The sequence below is a fragment of the Salminus brasiliensis genome, chromosome 17 (assembly GCF_030463535.1).
Source record: "Salminus brasiliensis chromosome 17, fSalBra1.hap2, whole genome shotgun sequence".
Classification (NCBI taxonomy): domain Eukaryota; kingdom Metazoa; phylum Chordata; class Actinopteri; order Characiformes; family Bryconidae; genus Salminus; species Salminus brasiliensis.
This window is the reverse complement of record NC_132894.1, coordinates 4,244,648-4,267,240: the sequence shown is the minus strand read 5'-3', so window position 1 is coordinate 4,267,240 and position 22,593 is coordinate 4,244,648. Positions and strand designations below refer to the sequence as shown.

Genomic DNA, 22,593 nt, shown 5'->3' with positions numbered 1-22,593 from the left:
ATATATAATATAACAACATAATAACATTATAATGATAAAACTCCACATCTTACCACATCTTTATCAGGGGCTCTGTTTAGACCTACAGCTCGAGAGATTGGATCACGGGTGGTCACATCATCTGGCCTGTTTTAAAGCTGGCTGACTCCTAAATGTCCCCTCCGCTACCTATTGTATCTAGTGCACTACATAAGTCATGCAAATATAACTACTTCCCCCGAACCCAGCACTAAATGTTCATCAAACATCTTTAAAAAGGGTTCTCCAAGGGTTCTTTAGTAGAATCAGTGGTTCTATATCGAACTATGACAACTCAAAGAACCACTGGCTTGCTTTGCCTGGTCACATGGTTCTTCACATGCAAAAAAACCTCCAGATGGTTCTTTAGAGAACCTTAAAAAAAGGTTCCCCATGGTTCTATTGTTATTATTTTTTAATGCTACATAGAACCCTTTTTACTTAGACTGTAGAGACTCATGCAGCCGTGTAGTGAACAGACTGGTGTTCCATTACACATAATGGACTGTTTGGAAGACTTATTAGTGAAGTGGACTATATAGGGAGCACAGAGGAGTTTGAGATGTGGCCAAACATGACCTCTGTAACCCTTGTGCTTCAGACTGACCTCTGATACCTCTGATACTGAGTGTTTATACCCTCCACCTACACACCACTTCTTCCCAAACTTTCCCAAGGAACTCCACTTCAGTTTAACGCATGTCTCCACGTCACCAAAGCCTCATCAGTGTCCTGATCTTCAGATACCAGAGTAAACCAGTTCTCCCACTAAGGCATTCCACTAAAAACCTGTATGTGTTTACAGCCTGAAATAAACAGAGCACTGGTAAACAAAAGGCAGAACCTCCCGAGAGCTCGACCCTCTGACAGAGCAGAACCAGCCTAGAACAGCACTGGGTGTTATTGTACGGGATCCTCTATTGGAGGGCTAAAGGAGCCTAATAAGAGAGCCTCTGTAAAGGCCTCAGATCCTCAGGGACAGAAACATGGGCTCTCCATGTGGGGCCAGCAGAGAGTAGAGACGGCCAGAACAAGAGAAAGCAGAAAACAGGAGATAGTGGGAGAAAGAGTGAGAAATAACGAGAAAGCAGAACAGAGAGAGAACGAGAGAAAGAATTTGTGATAATTAGAGAGAGAGAGAGAGAGAGAGAGAGAGATAGAGAGAGAGAGAGAGAGAGAGTATGAGGGATAAATGAGAGAGGAGGAGAGAAAGAGATTGTGATAATTAGAGAGAGAGAGAGAGAGTGCAAGTGAGCCAGCTGGGAGTAAGAGAGTGGAAAAGAAAGAAGGCAAATGAGTAAGTGAGAATGAATAGTGATTAAAGAAGAGAGAGAGAGATGAAATGAGGGCGAGTGAGGCAGACAAAAAGCACATGTAGAAAATGTAGAAATCAAGAAAAGAGGGAGAGATATTAAGTGAGAGAGTGGAAAAGTGAGCAAAAGAGTGAGAAAGGGCGAGAGAGAGGAAGAGTGAGCAAAAGAGAGAGAAAGGGCGAGAGAGAGGAAGAGTGAGCAAAAGAGAGAGAAAGGGCGAGAGAGAGGAAAAGAGAGCAAAAGAGAGAGGAAGGGCGAGAGAGGAAAAGTGAGCAAAAGAGAGAGAAAGGGCGAGAGAGAGGAAGAGTGAGCAAAAGAGAGAGAAAGGGCGAGAGAGAGGAAGGGCGAGAGAGAGGAAGAGTGAGCAAAAGAGAGAGAAAGGGTGAGAGAGAGGAAAAGTGAGCAAAAGAGTGAGAAAGGGCGAGAGAGAGGAAGAGTGAGCAAAAGAGTGAGAATGGGTGAGAGAGAGAAAGTGAGAGCAAAAGAGTGAGAAAGGGCGAGAGAGGAAGATAAAGAGAGAAAGCGAGTTAGAAAAAAAAGACCAAAAGAGTGAGAATGGGCGAGAGACAGAGAGAGGGAGAGAAAAAAAAAGTGAGCAAAAGAGAGACAGAGAAAGGAGTGAGTAAAAGAGAAAGAAAGGGCGAGAGAGAGAGAAAGAGAGAAAGTTAGAAAAAAAGAGAGCAAAAGAGTGAGAAAGGGCGAGAGAGAGGAAAAGAGAGCAAAAGAGAGAGGAAGGGCGAGAGAGGAAAAGTGAGCAAAAGAGAGAGAAAGGGCGAGAGAGAGGAAGAGTGAGCAAAAGAGAGAGAAAGGGCGAGAGAGAGGAAGGGCGAGAGAGAGGAAGAGTGAGCAAAAGAGAGAGAAAGGGTGAGAGAGAGGAAAAGTGAGCAAAAGAGTGAGAAAGGGCGAGAGAGAGGAAGAGTGAGCAAAAGAGTGAGAATGGGTGAGAGAGAGAAAGTGAGAGCAAAAGAGTGAGAAAGGGCGAGAGAGGAAGATAAAGAGAGAAAGCGAGTTAGAAAAAAAAGACCAAAAGAGTGAGAATGGGCGAGAAACAGAGAGAGGGAGAGAAAAAAAAAGTGAGCAAAAGAGAGACAGAGAAAGGAGTGAGTAAAAGAGAAAGAAAGGGCGAGAGAGAGAGAAAGAGAGAAAGTTAGAAAAAAAGAGAGCAAAAGAGTGAGAATGGGCGAGAGAGAGAAAGTGAGAGATAGAGAGAGAGAGAGAGAGAGAGAGAGAGAGAGAGAAAGTTAGAGGGGAAAAAAGAGCATGGGCGAGAATGGGAGAGAGAGAGAGAGGATAAAGGGGTCCACCCAGATGGGGTCAGTGCCCGCTACGCTGCGCTTGCCATTTGACTCCGAGGGGAAATGGACGCCGCAGCAGCGGTGAGAGCATTTCCTCTCTGAACAAGCGCTCCACTCTTGTGAGCATGAGCCTCTGCCAGGATTTCCAGGCTTTTTTTCTGACTCGAGTCCTCGGATTTAAAAAAAGAAATCCCAGGAATTACACTTCAGCGTCTAATTTGAAACGAGGAAATCTTGTTTTGGCTGCGGCCGTTTTCTCAGACCGCTGCAGATAAACCTGTTTGTGAATGAAAAGCTGTGGGTGAGGTCACTGCTGGACACAGTGGAGTGCAGAACTGACGAGCTGGTCAGAATCAGAAGAGCTGCTCCACACAGAAGAGCCCTTAATAACACTCTCACTCACACTGCACTGTCAGCTGGAGTCTCCACTGTGAACCTTCAGCCTGGGAAATATTGCCTGACCTGAGTCCAGAGAGTAATTCAGCTCAGTGAAGCTGGACTGGCTCGATGGTTTGAACTTACTGGGTTGATTAAAGCAGAGAGGGAACCTCACAATCACTCCTGCCCGACGTCACCTGAAAATGCCAGACAGCTGCTAATAAGCTACCTAAGGCCTGAGACCTTGACGACACCTCAATGACATCTCAAATCTCTTGGGGTGCCAAAACGTTTGCATGCTACTCCATATGTATACACCATATATCCAAAAGTTTGTACACCCCATCTAATGAATGCATTCTGCTACTTTAAGTTGCACAAGTTGCTGACCCCCCCCCCAACCCCCCACCCACCCACACACAGCTTTCTAGTCTCTATAGAAGTATAGCCAATAGAATAGGTCTCTCTGGAGTAGATAACCATGAACCAATTGGCACCATGCTGCCTAATGCCAGGCGTGTGCTAGAGGGGTTTAAAGCCCTCCAGCATTGAGCTGTGGAGTAGTGGAAGAACAATGATGGTGCTCCATTCATTCAGTGTTGGGACGCTGTTGATGCTGAGTGCAATCAAATCCGCGTAGCAGTGAGCAGTTCTCCTCCAAAGACTAATAGAAAGCCTTCTTTCCTGGACAGTAGAGGCAGATACTCCAACAAAAGCAGGAAAAAACTGTTGGATACACCTTTGTTGAAGAAACAATCAACGAACAGGTGTCCAAATACTTTAGTCTGTATCGTGTACATGTGCAGTTTTACACAAAACAGTGTATTATTCAATATCTGCAGGTCTCCCACCCTCTGGTCTGAAGGATGGAACAGCGTCTACTCTATTTAACATGCATGTCATTTAAAACAGGGGTGTCCAAACTTTCGCATATGTGCGAGTATATGTGTATATTCAGTATTCTCTCTCTCTCTCTGTCTCTGTTAGATGTGGACGAGTGCCAGGCTATCCCCGGGCTGTGCGCTGGGGGCAACTGTATTAACACTGTGGGCTCGTATGAGTGTAAGTGTCCTGCAGGCCATCGGCAGAGCGAGACCAACCAGAAATGTGAAGGTAAGCCACTTGCATGCACACACACATATACATTGAGCTGTGGAGCAGTGGAGGAACTGTGTTCTCTGGAATGGTGGATAATGGAGCTCCATCCAATACTTTTGGGATGAGTTGGGGAGTTGAGGATGAGGTGGGGTGGTGACCATCTGACAGTCTCGACCTCAATGAATACAATCAGATCCTCAGGAATTTCTTCTATGGATCACTCAAAGCTAGTCCTACACAGTCCTACCGTCCCTGAATTAACCCTCAACCCCCTTAATCACTGTCCTGGTTCGTGGTTCCTGCTGAATGAACACTTTGTGGAGTTATTTTATCAAGGTCAGGAGCAGGTTAGAGCCTGAAGGGGGAGATAGAGAGAGAAATGCAGTCCCACACCCCTCCTAACTTTAACCCTAGAAACCCCAGGCCTCTAATTTAGTGACTACTGTGTACGTTATCGAAGTTAGGGTAAGTTCCCAGAACATGAATTAGGCTCTAGTCCTGAACTGTACTACAATGCCAGTTTCACCATTAACAATCGAAAGGCTTTAGTCTAGATTTAGGCCTAATCTGGGCCTGGGCCTGGTAAATGAGCCCATAGAAGGGGTTAAAAGAAGGTCGGGCTGCATTTGTTGAAACCAGAAGGCCTTGGGGTTGCCAAATCCTCTTTGGGGTAAGAAAGCCCAGGTGTTTGAGTGAAGAGAGGGGGGCTGTACTTACGCAGAACAGCTAAGCTAATTACAAGACAATGGTGAACTGCTTGTAGCTGCAGATTATACCTCTCATTGCTCCTCTGGCACTTTTTAGAGAGGAAATGCAGCTTCACAGCCAGTAGCAGATAAAAGAAGCTGTATTTCACAGCCGTTAATCAGAGCGATGTCTCAACTAGCACCGAAAAAACACAGAAACATCCAACAAAATGTATAAGCAGGAGTGCTGAAAGCTTAATGTGCGGATAATAATTTATATATGTGAGGTGGAGTTCCCTGAAGTACGAGCCGTATTTAACTAAACTGGTGACGGTGCAAAAAGCAGCACAGTGGTTGGTCTTGTTCACGTTAGCATTCCCGCTTTTGCTCTCTCATTCTCCTCACATAAATACAGACTGCTGGAAACAGGCCAGCTGTAGCATCTGAACAAAGAAAGGTTTACATCTGGAGTGGAAAGACCACAAATGGTGTTCTGGTGGGGTACAAGGACCTCCCCATGGCTTTGGTGTTCACATACACAGGCTGTACACTCTTTTTTGCCCTTCCTTTTTTGTTAGTATACGATCTCTGATTGTATCTGCTTTGTAAATATACACTTTATGCCTTCGCTTTTGAGTTTTTTGGCAGTGTCTGCTTTTTAAATACACTTTTTGACTGTATGCTTTTTGAGTATACACATTTTGACTATATATACTTTTTACTATACATTATTTACACTGCTGACTGTTCTGTTACACACTTTGGACCATATATTCTTTTTTAAACTGTATATAGTGTTTTGACTATACACTTTTTTGACTATACGCTATTAGACTGTGTTTATACTTTTAAGACTATAAATACACTTTTTAACGATATGCACTTTTGACCTGCACTTTGACACCTTTTGACTATACATTATATACTGGACAATATATACTTTTTAACTAAGTATTGATTTTATACAGTTCTCAACTTTACACTGGACACACTGGACTGTATATACCTTTTAACTGTATGTACTTTTTTACTACTTACTTTTTGGACTATATATACTTTTAAATCTGTGTATTTGATTATATACTTTTTTACTATACGCTTTTTGGACTATATATAATTTTTTAAATATGTATCATTTTTAACTATATACTTTTTAACTGTATATTTGATTATACACGCCCTATGCACTTTTTGGACCACATATACCTTTTAACTGTATGTATGTTTTTACTATACACTTTTGATATTTTTTATATTTTTCACTATATATATTTTTTAACTTTATATGTAGGTTTACTTTTATATTATAGATCATATATGTTTTGACTATATACATTTTGGACTTTATTTATTTATTTATTTATTTATTTATTAATTATTTAAACCATAGTGTTTTTTTTTTGTACTATACAATTCTAATGACTGTAGATGCTTTTCAACTCTGGCTGAACTTTTAGCAGGTGGTTAGTGATTTGTTATTTAGCATGATGCTAATTATTAACATATAGGTTTGTATATTAGCCTGGTTGCTACAGAGCAAATTAGTTTTTTTTTGGCAAACAATTGCAAAACCAAAGAAGCCAAGTCTCTAAACATGTCTAGATTAAATTGCTACATTTGGGTTAAGAGAGGGGTGGGGGTGGAGGACGGTGTAAATGTACAGTTTGACTTTTGTCCAAGCGATCATATTAACACTTGGAGACGCCATTTGATGTTGTGTAAGAACTGCGTCCTGATGGGAGCGTCCTGACGGGTCTTTCCATATGTGTCATGTCGTTTAGACTCAAAGGACAGAACAGACACATAGGCTACATACTCTCCTGTGAGTTAGCGCAAGCTGTTTGTCCAGGTGGCGGTCATTTCCTTTAGCATACAGAGTCTTCTCTGGCCAGTTTAAAGTCTGGGCTAGTTCACAGGAACGTGTTCCTACTGCGTTTACTTAGCTGGACTTTTATCACTCCAGAGCAGCTCTTTTAACCATCGGTGTTTGACGATAATCAGCGTGAAGTGGAGGAACTCTCTGGTTGCTTAGCCCACGTCTCACACACACTTTAGAGTTCTTTATTTTAGAGCCCACATCCTAGTTTACTTCTCCTTTGATTGCTTTTTCCCCTTAGCTTTAATAATGATGCTTGTGTGGGTTTATGTACCAAAACTTAGGCCTAACCTCCTTTACAGTGCCTTTAAGATATATGTAAATAACCACTGTTCTGATTGGCTGCCATATATTAGGCCTCATTCGAAAGCAGTCTAGGCTGAAACACTTCTTATAACTTCATTATGAATGGGTGGTACTAAATTGATGCAGTCTGACAAGCTTATAAGGACTGTATGGAGGGTGAACATCTACATTTGGAGAACGTCGTAGAATTTTTTGAGGATATTAAACTTTCTAAAAAGTTTTTTTCAGCTTGTTTTTGTGAAACCAGTGAATTTAAAGACCTCTCAATGACCTTCCAAATATAAATACCAGAAAGATAAATAGTAGCCAGAGTTATTGATTAACTACGTGAGTTGCTGACATTTCAAAAGCTTCATAAGATAAGCGTCCTCCATGCAGGACTCAAAAGAAGAACAACCCCCACAAAGACCTAGCATCTCGCCACTCCTCCTCGGCTCGCTAATGACATGCTAATAGGTCAAAATAAATGGAACTGACCACACTGCTTCAGACGTGGCATCATGCCTGTGCTGAATGCACACCATTATGCATGCATGTGTATATAAAACCTGTTGCCAAGGTTCACCTTTTTCTGCTGACCCTGAAGAATGAGCTAGACTTGCTGCTGAAGAAGAAGCAGGCCACAGGGAAAGCTCTCACCCAGTTTACTCCAGCTGAAGTGCTCACACACCCGTCTGGGGTTCTAAACTGAGAGGAAATGAATCCATCAGGGAAGAATCAGGAGAAACAGCCTCAAGAGCTGATCCACAAGCACAGCAGCTGTGTAAAAGAGCCGTGGTGTGGAGTGCCATAGTGTGGTGTAGTTAGGAGATGGTTGAAAGGCCTGTATTTTCGAGGGCTTCATTAACATCTGCAGAATCTCCTACACCGGTCATGTCATGTTGTCACAGACCTCTGACTTTCGAGGTCTTTTACACCAAACCAGAGCAAGTGAATGAGCATGGTCAAATGCTGCATGATGCAGCACTTAGCCAAGCAGCTAAACTAGCAGAAATATCCAGGAACACTACATGAGCAGCCTTCCTTTCTTAGATATTAATCTTAGCGGTATAAATGTATCCACTGTTGTATTTTTGTTTGTTATAACTAACTCTGTAAGGCACAGTGACGTCCTTTCTTGGCTAGCATAGCTAGCGTGAGCTTTTTAATGCAGTTTCAGGTGTTTCTTCATGCATCTAAACATAATCACATCGATTTTGTGAATAATTACTTCATTCGGCTGCAAACTTTGGCTTATAATCATTGGGAAAATATTTGTTATGGTCACCTGTACTACTCTCTTTAACTTGCTAGCTGCCTAGAATGCTAACAAAAGTAATAGAATTTCTTGAAATAGGAAGCGTAGTTATAATTCAGTTCAGACGTTTCTCTTGTCATCTGAACATGACGTTTTATATACATTTAGGGAATAATTACTTGGTTTGACTGTAAGATTGGGTTTAGAATTGTTGCCATCTTTGTTATTGTTAGCTGCTGTCTTGCTAGCTGTTAGTCCCCAATATCGGCCTCCAATATTGTGTATTTCCACTCGCTCTCTTTGCCAATCATTTGGATGAAATTCAAATAATGTAAGCTCTCGTCTTAGAGAGGCTTTCAAACTTTATTCTTGGAAATAAATCACATCTGAAAACGATATTTAAACGTCGCTAACAGCGCTGTAATCTTACACATCTAGAGCGGTAATGCGCACTATGCGGAAGTGGCCAATATTGAGGACGTCCATTGTTAAAGGACTAACTAACTAACTAGCTACTAGAGTAGTAAACTGTCTTGAAATATGAATGATAGTTTACTGCTATCTGGAAAGAGCTGGAAAGAGAAATGTGTGAGATTTGCAGTGATTTCTGGGTGAGTTCACACTGTAAGGCCATGCGGTCCCTGTAAGGTCAACATATGAGGGCTAATCTAATAACCTTCACTTGAGATAATACTTTAATGAAAAACAGACAGAATGGATACACACTCGCTCTGCACGACCAAACAACCTGACAGTGAGGGTTTTTACATCAACTCTAAGGCCTTGAAAAGAACCCAAAACATGAAGCATGAGAAAATAGAACATTAAAGTGAAAGTTTGCCAAAAAAGTGAAGAAAATGGGCAAAAGCACAGAGAGAAGCCAGACTGGGTTTAGCTCTGCTCTGTACTTTAGCCCGTATTTATAGATTACAGTGAGCCATACACTGTCAAAAATCGGGTATGGTAGTCTGTTAGAGATCGCAGAGCACTTCCACACAGTTTGAGGAAAGTTTGCGACAATCAAAGGTGTCAAAAGTATTCCCATTCATTCCTCAGGTAGAAGTGAGTGGAGATACTAGGTTTAAAAAAAAAAGAGTTCTATAGAAGCTGAAGTATCAACGGAAGCTTTTTACTCCAGTAAAAGTGTAAAAGTACTGGTTTCAGAACGACTTCAAGTAGAAAAGTTAAAGTAATGGAAGGAAAACAAAGGCCGAAAGCTTAGGCCGCGCCACAGGGGTCTATAGTGCCCCCCCCCCCAAACCCCATTTCTCTAAAAGTCATAATGAGGAGAATGATCTATTAAAATGTTGATGTTAAAAATGTTGGGCTGCACTAGGCTCCTGTTTCAGCTGCAGATCTGCCCATTGAAAATGAAGCATTTCAGTAATACCAGCTCTATTAAAGGAGCGTCTCTGTGCTCTACTGAGCATCAACATGAGCTTCATGGAGGAAAATATGAGGAGTCGTTGTCTAGAAGTTTTGTAAAGCTGCAGAAAGTCAGACTTCAGAGGCGTGTGATCAATAAGCTTTATTGGAATGTAAATGTGGGGCTCAGTCGGGACGTTTCACTGCAGCTCTCTTGAGTCTCTGCCACGGACACAGTCTTCATACTAGACTACAGACGTCTGCTGTGAGCTCGCTGGAGAGGGACGGGACGTGTGCAGGTGTGATGGATCTCTTATAAACCAATAGGGAGTCAGAATGGTGTCTGTTTATACTTCTCATCCAATCAGGATCAGACTCTCACTTTCAGGATGGAGAGATTTATCTGGAGAGGGTTTTTTTATTGATGACGAGCCGGAATGAAAACTAAGGGAAATGAAATAGGAGAAACGAGGCTGTTTTTAAAATGTAAGGAGGAGAAAGTTCAGATAATTGGGTGAAAATGTGAGAAGTGGAAGTAAAAAGTCGCTGAAAAGTAAATAATTACTCCAGTAACGTTTAGAAAACCAACATTTCTACTAAAGTAAGATAACAAAGTATTTGTACTCCATTACTTGACACGTCTAGTGACAGTTTACACATGCAGTTAGCACCATGCTAATTGGTGTCCCTCAGCTTCTATTACTTTTAGCTGCATTAGCCTATTAGCTTCAGTGTAAAATCGCAGATATTTGAGGAAACTGAATTCGGTAAATCAGACTTTTATCAGACTGTCACTTTAAACACTATTGTGTGTGTGTGTGTGTGTGTGTGTTTCAGATATTGATGAATGCGCATTGCCTGGCCTGTGTGATGGTGGAGATTGCACAAACACTGCAGGAAGCTATGTCTGCTCCTGCCCACGTGGCTACGCCACCAGCGCAGATGGGTCCAGATGTATAGGTAAGGCTACAGACACACACACACACACTCAATCACACACCCATACACACACACTGTGACACCTGTGACCAGACACACCTGTTCTTAGGGCTACGTCAGCATTACAGTCTGGTTCAGAAGGCTTGACCCTTCACGTGACCAGACACACCTGACCATCACCTACATCACCAGCACAGGCAGGAGTCCAAATGTGCAGGGGAAATCTCCGGACACACACACACACACACACACACCTACACACACCTGTGTAACATCTGGCCATTGCTATTTCTCTGCCTCAGATGAGTCATTTTGACCTTTCAGCTTGTGGTCACCTTCTACAAGCTCAGGCACGTGTGTATGTAAGTGACTCAGCTCCACATCTGCTGGGAAACACTAACAGGTGGTAAAGAACACAGTCGTCTCCTAAAGACTCCAAACACGCTTTCATTCCTTACTGGACCCGAGAACCAAGATGAGTTCCTTAAAGCGACAGATCAGTTTATGCAAGTTATGGATATTGATCGGAAGAGTTTATTGAATGATGAATAGTAAAACCTTTGAATGCTGAATGTCAGCTAATAACCTTACTACATCAACAGGAATACTGACTTTATCATACAGTGGGTGACTGTTAACTGTTTATTAGCCTCCATTTGCTTTTAGCTACCTTAGTTTCCTAGCAGCAAACGTCTGGGTTTGGCTGACTGACTACTTTTGGGGTGGTAGTGGTGGGGGCTAGTTGTGAACATTTCTATTTTTTCCCCCAAAACCTTTCCTAGGAGAAGTTAGGGATGCATTGATATGAGAATTGTGGGTCAATATCGATATACAATATTTTTAGTATACATATCATAAGAAATAAGCACTGTTTATATAGTGAACTATAACCTACAGTTCTATGGAAAAGTCTGGGCACCCCTAGTGTATTGTAGTCTACATATTATTGTAAATTAGTCACATGCTCTAGACTAGTCTACACCTCATATCGTCGCTGTCGCACAAGAAAAACAATCATTCTATACATTATGCCAAAATTTCAATATAAACAGACCAATGGAAATGCTCCATTGAATTTACACTGAATCCATTTAAATAATCCGTGTTGTGTTTCCTCCTCCTGTAAAGATTTCTGCTTGACAGCGACAATACACGCTTTATGTACAAAAGTTTGTGGACGCCCCTTCTACTGAATGCATTGCACCCATTGCTGAGGCAGAAGTGCAAATACACACACACACAGCTTGTCTAGTCCCTGTAGAGGAGTATTGCCCTCTCTACGGCAGATAGACATTAAACATGGGCCTATTGGCACCATGCTGCCTAATGCCATATCATGTGTGGGCTAGAGGGGTATAAAGACCCCCAGCAGCTTTGAGCTGTGGAGCAGTGGAAGAGCTGTGTTCTCTGGAATGATGGACAGTGCTCCATCCAGTACTTTGAGGATGAGCAGGTGTCCCAATAAAATATATACACATATATAACATTCATCATAATGATTTTAAAGATATATATATATATATATATATATATATATATATATATATATATATATATATATATCTTTAAAATCATTATGATGTATATATATGATGTATATATAAAATCATATATATGTATATATATTATTTTAATTTATTAATTTCAAAGCGTCATGTTGTAGAAGTTCTAAGTTTTTATTGGTTTGATGTGACGGGGTGTAAAAGGTAATCAGGAGACCAGGGTCAGTGCAGATCATGTGAATACATAGCAGTAAGTGTGACAACTGGACCTGACCATGACAAAAAAAAGAAACGAGTGTCCAGCGGAATAGGGGCCCACCGGAATGCTGTTTCTGGCAGCAGAAAAGAATCAGAGCTTTCCTCCTGCTCCCAAAGCCGGAAAACAGGGGATTACAGGTCTGGGAGTGGGAACTAGTGTCCACTGAATATCTGTATGAAGAAGACGCGGACATTTCGGGCTGGCCGCTAAGGGACTGATATGGGCGGCATACAGTTGAGCTTGCTTTGGGATCTGCCGCCACAAGCTGATGTGAAAGCAGCTCTTTTAGAGGTTACAGTCATGTGTGTGTGGAGAGGAAGGCAGACACACACACATACACACACAGAGCTGCTGTTTCCTCCTCTGTAACATTCCAGAACATAGACACACACACAGGCTGCATGTTGATTCTGGCATGGGGTCTCTCCCTTTGTCCCTCTCTCTCTCTCTCTCTCTCTCTCTCTCTCTCTTTCTCAGTTTCCCTCACTTTCTCTCTAACCTTCCCTTTCTCTGCTCTCCTGCTCTCTCCACTCTGGCCTACTCTCTCGTTCCCTCTTTTTAGGAGCAGTGAGTGTATAACACTGACATTGCTGCTACACACTCAGCGCTAGGGTATCACTCAGTGCTTACTGTAAAGTGACGTGTCTCTTGGCAGAGAGACACTCCAAGCCCCTTTCCTAGGTCCCAGTCTAACTGCCCTGACCCACTTTTTTGATTTAGCCTTAAACTCTAGACTACTTATTTAACCGTAACTACTATGGACTATCCAGTAACTGCTATGAAACTAATGTGTGAGTTCTATAGTTTTGAGGAGTGAGGAACTCAAGTGTGAACCCTCCGACAGGCCAACTGCAACCTACAGAGCTTCCTCCAGAGAAACCAGCTCATTCGGAGCCTCTGATGATGATGAGATGCAGATGAGCGGAGTGCGTGAGGGGATACAGAACTTTCCGGTAAAGAGCAGCCTGTAGAATGTGGAATGTTCTGGTGGGGCTATAGAGGAGTGTTGTGGTGTGGGTTGCATAAAGTTCTTGTGGGGCTTTAAAATATCCTGGTAGGAATGCTCTGTAGAACATTTGGTCGCTCTACATCATTCCAGTAGTGTTCTGGTGGGGTTGGAGAGTGGATGTAAAACACTCTGGTGGGTCTGTAGAGCTTTTTAGTGGAGCTGTAGAGAGTTCTGGTGAGGTTGTAAAGTGTTCTGGTGGAGCTGTTGTGTGTTTTGGTGGGGCTGTCGTGTGTTCTGGTGGGTCAGTAGAGAGTTCTGGTGCGACTGTAGTGTGTTCTGGTGGGGCTGTAGAGAGTTCTGGTGCAACTGTAGTGTGTTCTGGTGGCTGCGTAGAGAGTTCTCGTGGGGCTGTAGAGAGTTCTGGTGGGGCTGAAGAGAGTTCTCGTGGGGCTGTAGAGAGTTCTGGTGAGGCTTTAGAGTGTTCGGGTACTACAGAGAGTTCTGGTGGGGATACAGAGAGTTATGGTGGGGCTGTAGAGAGCTATGGTGGGGCTGAAGAGAGTTCTGGTGGGGCTGAAGAGAGTTCTGGTACTACTGAGAGTTCTGGTGAGGCTGTAGAGCTTTTTATTAGAGCTGTATTGTGGTCTGGAGTGACTGTAGAGAGTTCTGGTGGGGCTGTAGAGGGTTCTGGTGGAGCTGACGAGAGTTCTAGTGAGGCTTTAGAGAGTTATTAAGTAATGGTACTACAGAGAGTTCTGGTGGAGATACAGAGAGTTCTGGTGAGGCTGTAGAGCATTCTTGGGCTGGAAAGTGTTCAGGTTGGTGCTTCGTTCAGCACAGAGAAACACAGCGAAGCTGTTGAGGTTAACACTAATCACACCTAACGCCCCATCACACAGTGAAAACCCAGTCTGGAAAAAAGAAAGCCAGCATTTGTGCACAAAGAAAAGAAAAGATCTGTTTCCAATTACAGCCATCATCTCCTGCAGAAAACTGCCCCACTCCGCCTGCCTCCTGTGCTCCATTTTCCCCTTCTCTCTCTCTCTCTCTCTCTCTCTCTCTCTCTCTCTCTCTCTCTCTTTCTCTTTCTCCCCCAGCGTGTCCCCCTGTGGACCGGCCGGCGGGGTTTAAAACGTGCAGTTTCAGCCCCCAGACGGACGACTGCTTATGTCGAACGTAATTGGCCGGGATTGCTCCACATGGAACTGATTAATTCCAGAACGCTGCCTCATTAGCCAGGCTAATCGACATGCACCACCCTGCTTCTGCTTTCACAGAGTTTCTCTCTCTCTCTCTTAGACAGACCCCTCCCTCTTGTCCTAACTGTGCCATACACATCCATCCTCTCACCCACCCTTTGTTGACCTTGACCGAGAGGAACTTTGAGACATTTTTTCAATTCAGTTAAATTAAGCTCAAGACTTCGTTGTCACCAGAGCCTCAGAAGAACGTCCTCGACCTTTGGTCGCTGGTGGAACATGCATGGTACCTCCTCACAGACCTCCCCTAACAATCCACCAGCACCCAGCTACTGACTTTTAAGACTTTTGGTTCTTGGAACGTTCAGTTTGTTGAGTTTCCTGGATTTTCCTAGAAGATACATTTATTTTAATTTATAATTTATTTGGTTTAATTTGTAGATGTTTTCCCTTTTTCTCCCAATTTGGTACGACCGATTAACCCAGCACTAGCAATGCTCCCTGCACTAGGAGGGTAGGCCTTAACACGTCTCCTTCGATAAATGCAAAGCCAGCCACCTTTGCTTTTCTAACTTCTACCAACTCAGTATTGCTAGGCAGACCTCTGGGGAAAGCATTAGGACCTCAGCTTTCAAGAGTGATGAGTAGGTGGAAAGCGCCACCTATCACCTATCCACACAGCCAGTTGTGCTCTCTCAGACTCTGGTTGCTGATGGCAAAACGGCATGGCTCTAGGACCTCCTAGAAAGTTTTATTTGGAGTTTTTTAACTCGTTTCTGTTCACAGTTAAATACAGACTTTTAATTAGTGGTAGGTATATTTAAACAAATATGGAAATTCATCATTAAAACTTTTTATTTTTGTTGGAATAAATGCTCCAATTATATTTACGTTTCCTGCATTTAGCTGATGCTTTTATCCAGAGCGACTTACAAGGTTACTCGTATTACAGAGGTGGGCCAATGTAGTGTTTGGAGTCTGGCCCAAGGACTCTTATTGGAGTAGCACAGCATAGTCGAATTGAACCCCAGTCTCCCGCATGGTGTGGTAGGTCACTGGCAGTAGTGTAGTGTTGTTATCTGTTGCACCACATCAATTCATTCATTTGAAAAATTACATTAAAATGACATTTTATGGATGTATCTAATTTTTACTTCTGAGGAATGTTACTTCAAACATATCCAAAACGTTCCAGTGTTATGTGAAAAACGTTCTAAAAACGGAATGCAAACCATTGCTACACGTTTTCAGAACGTTCCTGGAATGTTATTTCTGTAACATTACAGGTTAGTCTTCCTGGACCTTCGAGAAAAAGTGTAGATGAACGTTCTTATACGCTCTCTGTGAGCTGGGACTCCCATTGCCTGCTCAGTTTGATATATGAGCAAAGGTGAACACTACTCTTGCGGCCCTCCACCTCACTTTGCTTGGAAAAAATGGTCTGGCGTTGAACTGTTAAGATTACAGTTGTTCCTTTTCCCTAAACATAGCCCAGACAAGACAGCCAGTTTACCTTTGTGCTTCAGCTATGAGGCTGATCCTCCAGATCCACGTAGACTGCCTTGTACTTGAACTCTTTGGTACTGTCTTAGTTTCGTAGCTTCAGAGCTAAGCTGACGAAGTAAACTTTAGACGCTGACTGTGACTCATTTGATCGGCTACGCTTCACCCCTTAGAAAGGCTCATTACTACTACACTAAGGCGTATTACTCCGTAACTACAGGGACTTGTAGGGGCTGTTCTTTCATAATAGGAGTTAGTAATAACATTTTCGGTCCACTGGAAGGCCATAGGCTGATTAAGGGGTTAATGTTGGTTATTGAGAATCTCTGCTGATGGACATAAAGTGTAAATGTGTGAATGGATCCATGAATCACACTGACTTCAGTGCCTTCAGGAGAAACTCTGCTGTTTGGAAATCTTTAAATCTGTTACCTGTTAAACATGAGCTCAGGACCTGAAGGCTGAAAATGACTCATTATGTTTAGGGGAAACGTGAACGTGAGTCAGTTTGGTAATGGTTGAGTCATGTTGCTCATTGACTGACTGACCGACCGACCGGCCGACTTTTTCACTTTTTCTTTCTGTTTGATTTTTGGCTGTTTTCTCGGTCCAGATGTCTCCATATCTCTGTATGTTTCTCTCAATTTAATTTGATTCAGTCAGATTGGTTCAGTCAGATTTGATTCGAATTGAATTAAAATCTAATCCAATGCAGTTAATTTAATTTGGCTTTCTATTTAAATAAAATCAATGTTTTTGGATTAGTACGTCAGTTTGTTTGTTGTCTGACTTTCGTTTCCAAGCCTCTCTCTCTAAAAAGGGCCTCGATAATAGTTGTAGTTCTCATCCAACAGATAGTTTATCCAATCAGTGAGTCAGGTGAGCTGCTGGTGGAATTGAACACATCCTTACAGAGAGCTGCATCCTGGTCTTCTGATTAATGCATCACCTACTTTTCTTTGAAAGCTTCATGAGCAGGATTTTTATGCTATTCAGTTTGCAAAAACTTGCAGGGCCATGGCAGTGTGTGTGAGGGTGGAAATACCTCTCAAATCCTGCAGCTACAGTATGTTAATGTACATTGATAATACACGTTTATTAATTTAGCAAAACCAATAAATAGCTTTAATAGTCTATATGACCCAATCAGCTCCTTTTAGTTCAACCTACATCTTAGGCCTCCTCGAACCCTCCTGCAGAATTCTAATTACGGTGGATACCCCACTTTCGGTGTCCCCAGTGTCCACTTTTTTGGAAAACTGAAAATGGATTGGATCAAATGTTTTTAATATATATATATATATATATATAAATACATATACAAGCATGCACACGCATGCAAAATGGACACAAGTATTGGGACACCTACACATTACACCTGTGGAAATAAAAAAAGGCCACTATTCTGCACATCTTAGACATTTAATGAATTTATGCAATATGTCAAATTAAGCAAATGCACTTCATTTATCTCCGAATGCTTCAGAGGATGGGACCTATACACACAGAAAATCAAAAACACATGTGATTTGACCGGGGGTGCCCAAACGTTTGCTTAAGACTGTGTATACAGTATGTATGTATATACGGCACACAGACACAGACATATGGCTGCACTAAATGAACCTTGGAAGTGTGTTTAACTCACTGCATTTGTGTATGTGTGTGTGCGTGCTTGTGGAAGAATCCTCTTCCATGAAGTTCCAACATTCGGAAAAGTTGCTGTTTGTTAAATTTGTGACATCTCCCATTCCTCATTCCTCTCTCTCTCTCTTACTTCTGCCCCAGACCAGCGGATTGGTACATGTTTCTCCTCTCTGGCTAATGGCCGCTGTGCCGCGGAGCTGAACGGTCAGTTCAGTAAGATGCAGTGCTGCTGTGATCTGGGACGCTGCTGGGCTCTCGGCCACATTCCAGAGATGTGTCCAGTACGGGGATCCGGTGAGTGTCTTTAACAAATGTACAAGCTGCTATGGACACTTTATATGTAAGCAGATACACTACCATTGTCCAAAAGTATCCAGACAGCTCCACTAATAAGTGAGTTCAGATACTTATCAAGCTAGGGTGCACCCATTACTGATACAGGTGTTCAGTTGCACACACACAGCAGAATGTAATCTCCATAGGAAAGCACTGACCAGTACAATGTGGCCCTTAGGAGAACATGAGCCTAATGCCATGTGTAGGCTAGTGTAGTATAAAGCCCCCCAGCAGAGCATTAAACAGCTTTCTCTGAAGTGATGGAGCTCCATTCAATACTTTTGGGATGAGTTAGGGTGGCAGAACTGATCAGTTAACATCATTACCTGATCTCAGTGATCATCTTGACACCCTGGACTCAATCAAATCCTCACAGCAATGTTACAATATCTAGTGTAAACCTTCCTAGAAAAGATAGAAGCTGTAACTTCAGCAAAGTGAGACAAAGTCCATTTAATATCATTGCTTTCTGAAGAAGCGGTGGAGGAGCAGGTGTCTACAAACTTTTGGAAATATAATATAGTATGTGCGATATCACTTATTATATTTGCATTTATGTTTAATTTGACATTTGTATTCCAGCAATCAGCAATTTCTGAACTGTGAACTGTGTTCTCAAAGCTCAGAAGCTATTGCAGTGCATCCAACAATAAAGGCAGCATGCAGCACCTTCTGTACAGTGGCTTACAGAAAGCTCCAGTTCCACATGCTGATCCATTTTACTAGGACCAACGTGAACTCACTGATTACTCTGGGGCCACATTTCAACATTTTAATCAGCTTAACAGGACGAACGCACACACTCAGCGGGGTTTGGCAGGGTTAATTGCAGGTGGAGACGCTCAGTCTTATAAATCCAGAGGTTTACAGACTTTCTCCTCAATCAGACTGAGCTCCACTCCCCTCCACACCCACATGCTAGCCATCTCTTTGGCTGTGAGTGTGTGAGAGTGTGTGTGAGAGATCCACGGGAATGCATGGTCTGAGTGTTTGCCAAACCCTGTGATAGCCCTCAGTCTTCTGCGTCATCTACATTTCCACCTCCACCAGAGTCCTGCTGTTGCAGCTCTATAGAACTGTGCAGCCATGGTGCTCGGTGCTAATGGGCTTCTGCTTATACACTGATTTACACTCTGTTTGAGAACATGAAGCTTCTGCCCAGATAGTGTTAACCCTATCTTTCCCAATATCTCGCTGGTGATAGCATGCCCCTTTATAATGCTTTCAGGCTGTGTGGTGCGACTCCCTAGTGGTGTGCAAGGGAACTGCAGGGAATCTTCATAAAGAGCTTTCTTATTATTTATTAGACTGATTTAATTATTATTTTATATGGAATCGAATCTAATGCTCATATATTTTATGCAGTTAATAACAAACAAAACTTTTTTTACCATATTACTAAGGCCCAAGCATCTGTGTTTTAAAGGGCCTATACCTTACATTTTACATGCAATTTTTCATGTCCTTTTTAAAACTGTCTGTAACAGATAGAAACAGGACTAATTGGCTCCGCCTCCCTCAAGAATATTTACTTCTCTATTAAAAAACAAAAACAAAAAGTGGCTGCCACTATGATCTGTCTATCGCTGGTTTGAACCCCAGGTCATGCTGCTTGCCATCAGCAGCCGGAATCAGAGAGAGCACAATTGGCCTTCCTCTCTCCGGGGTGGACTGATGGCACTTCCTCCTCCCTACATCACTCCTAGTGTGACGTTAGTCAGCACAGGCGTCTGTTATGAAGGGTATTAGTAGAGTTTGTCCCCCTTTACTGCAGAAATAAGGCCTCAAAGTCTTTGTACTAGATATTGGAGAGATTGGATATTTTCTATAAGGATGATTTGCTTGTGTTTAGCCACATTAGAGCCTTAGCTGATGATTAGCTCTGCTACTCCAGCCCATCCTTATTGGTATTGGCTAGATCAGTGTACCATATAGCAGTGTATGGTTTTCTTATTCATATTTTTGCTTGTTTACATTTATAATCAACACAAATAGAGTAGGTAGCTGCTGACACAGCTGCTTTCATCTTTTTGGCCTCATCATTAACTTGTTAAGCAGTCTTGTAGTTTGAATTGTCTGGGAAGGGGCGGCCTACATATAGCTTGTCTTGTAAATGTTGTGATTTGCTGTAGCTTGGATTTCAGTGTCCTTTTAGTGTGCCGTTGCCACCCAAAGCTTAAAATACACAAAAAAATAGCAATAAATAAATAAATAAGCAAACCTAGCCTCAAATGCCAAACACTATCTGCCCTCCAGGTCTTTTCTCATGACTTTGCGGAGCATTTTTGGAAGCAGAAGTTTGGCCCAGCTAATGTTTGTGCTTCCTTCCAACTATTTGTTCCTGCCAATATCCCCAAACACCCTGACCTGTCCAGCATTCTGCAGCAGTATGTATAGAATGAACAGGGATATTAATATTGTCCTCTTTCTGTGTGTTTAGATGAGTATCGGAGACTGTGCATCGAGGGCATTCCGTTTGGAACCGGTGGAAATGGTGGTTTTAATGGAGGCAATGGTGGAGACTACGGCTTAAAGTGGCCCACACAAAACGGAAACGGCAACACGGCTTACATCACCAACATCGGAGGAGGCAGGGATGGAAACGGCAATGGCGGTAACCCTCCCATAATCGGTAAGTTTCAATCTGGTCATAATTAAAAAAATACTTGATTGGTTAAGGGAGGGGTGAAGATCACCCTGGCTAGATCCAGAGAGCTCTCTGGGGCCTTCAGAAAGAAGGGTGTAGCAAATGCAACAACTGACCAGCATGGCCAGGTCAGACCATCCTAGCAAGTTCAGCCCCAGGAGCTAAAAAATGTCTTCACGGGACCTGTAGGTTTCTCTTGAGCACACTTAATGTTGAAGTACAGCATCTACTGAAATCATCAAGGGGTTGTATTCCTCACCATGCCCCGTCTTTATGTTCCCCAGGTCCACTGTCTCGCAATGACAGCTCCACCATCGACGTGTGCAAGCACTTCACCAACCTGTGTCTGAACGGCCGCTGTATCCCCACCACTGCCAGCTACCGCTGTGAATGTAACATGGGCTACAGACAGGACGTGCGCGGGGAGTGTATCGGTAAAGCCTGCACTGATACACACACCAAACCTGAATAGCAGTTGGTTGTGAGACACTGTAATATTACTGTGGCAGTACTGAACACACTGCTTGCCAAAAGTGTGAGGACATCCAGTCTGGTTTGGAACATTTCCAAGTAATGATTGATTTTCACTGGTTTTGTTTGACCTGCAAAGTATTGATCTTCATCACTCCACATCATGGTCATTCATGATCATCAGCTTTTCCTGAATAGGAAATAGACTGTTTCGTACAAGCACAGACTGAAACTCTGAAACACATGAAAGATGTGCCTTCAGCTTTTTTTCTATTTCATGTCTGATTATTTTAATTGTTAATTTATCGATTTATTAAAAAAGTCTTTCCACAAAACAGGTGCTATTTCCAAATTGCAATTTCCATAATTTTATCAAGAATTTATTTTTCCTGCCTCATAAAGTCAATAATAAAATCCTTTTTATTCGAGCAATGGGAACCATGTTCACAATAAAACGTGACAGGGTGGTACATTTTACCCTAAAATGGCTGCAGTTCCCCATTTGATCAAGTTCCTGACCCAGCATAAATGCCAATCAGTTGAAAATATAATTTTCTTTGCTTAAACAGTATAATTTTTTTTTTAAATGGTCCATTTTGACCGGGTTGAGCTTGACAGACCTGGTTTAAAACAAACAAACAATGCATAGGAATGTCAGAACGTGCCCTGTTTCAATCCTGACTGTTTAAAAATGCCCCCGATTCGTGGAATGACTCAAAAACATTTGGGAAAGCCTATCACCAGACTTTTGACAGGCAGTGTTCTAGCCTGATTGCAGTATAATGAGTGCTGTCATATGTTGACCATATGTTTCCGATTTTCACTAGTAAATGTTTACATCAAATCAAAGTTTCTGGAAGTGAAAATCCACCTCGAAATCCCATTTGTTGGTCAGTGGCAGACTGCCATGCTAGGCTGGTATGATTGACTGGCACTGATGTTCTCTAAAGAGATAAACGTGATCATGTAGGATAAAACTTTCCAAAGCACGGTTTGTTAAGAATAACAATGCTACCCAATTAGAGACTGTAAATATTTGCTTGCTGGGTTGAAGTTTCCTGTAAATCAGCTTTTCTGAATGTTGGTGAAAGCAGCCTCTCCTCTGCTGCCATCTGTAGGCCTGGTGTAGTACAGTTTTGCTGCCCTGCTTGGGTAAAAAGTGCCAGCTATCAGCCTTTTGTTTGTTTTCCCTTCCAGTATGAATCTGTAGTGCGCGTAGTTCTCACAGTCTCAAAGCAATAATTGTGGAGTGATTTTTATCCAGTATGAATTGGCAGTGTGTGTTTTTATACAACCGCTTATACTGGATTAAAATCACTCCACTGTTATTACTGTTAATAATAGGGGAGTGATTTTTTCAGTTTTTGGCAGTTTTTACAGTCTGACGGCAATGACGGTGGGGTGATTTTAATCCAGTATGAATCTGCAGTGTGTGCAGTTGTAACAGCCTGACAGTAATACTTGTAAAGTGTATTTAATCCAGTATGAATCTGCAGTGTGTGCAGTTGTAACAGCCTGACAGTAATACTTGTAAAGTGTATTTAATCCAGTATGAATCTGCAGTGTGTG

At 42.4% G+C, this 22,593-nt stretch overlaps 1 protein-coding gene across 3 annotated transcripts in view; it reads left to right on the top strand.

Moving 5' to 3' along the window:
- The window catches only part of fbn2b (fibrillin 2b), a 105,205-nt gene that overhangs the window by 40,946 nt on the left and 41,666 nt on the right, over positions 1-22,593 (top strand). For all 3 annotated transcript variants that reach the window (XM_072659890.1, XM_072659889.1, XM_072659891.1), the window contains 5 exons: positions 3,992-4,117; positions 10,410-10,532; positions 17,712-17,864; positions 20,347-20,538; positions 20,838-20,987. In XM_072659890.1, the coding sequence (XP_072515991.1) occupies positions 3,992-4,117; positions 10,410-10,532; positions 17,712-17,864; positions 20,347-20,538; positions 20,838-20,987 (744 nt within the window). The remainder of the gene's footprint in view (positions 1-3,991; positions 4,118-10,409; positions 10,533-17,711; positions 17,865-20,346; positions 20,539-20,837; positions 20,988-22,593) is intronic.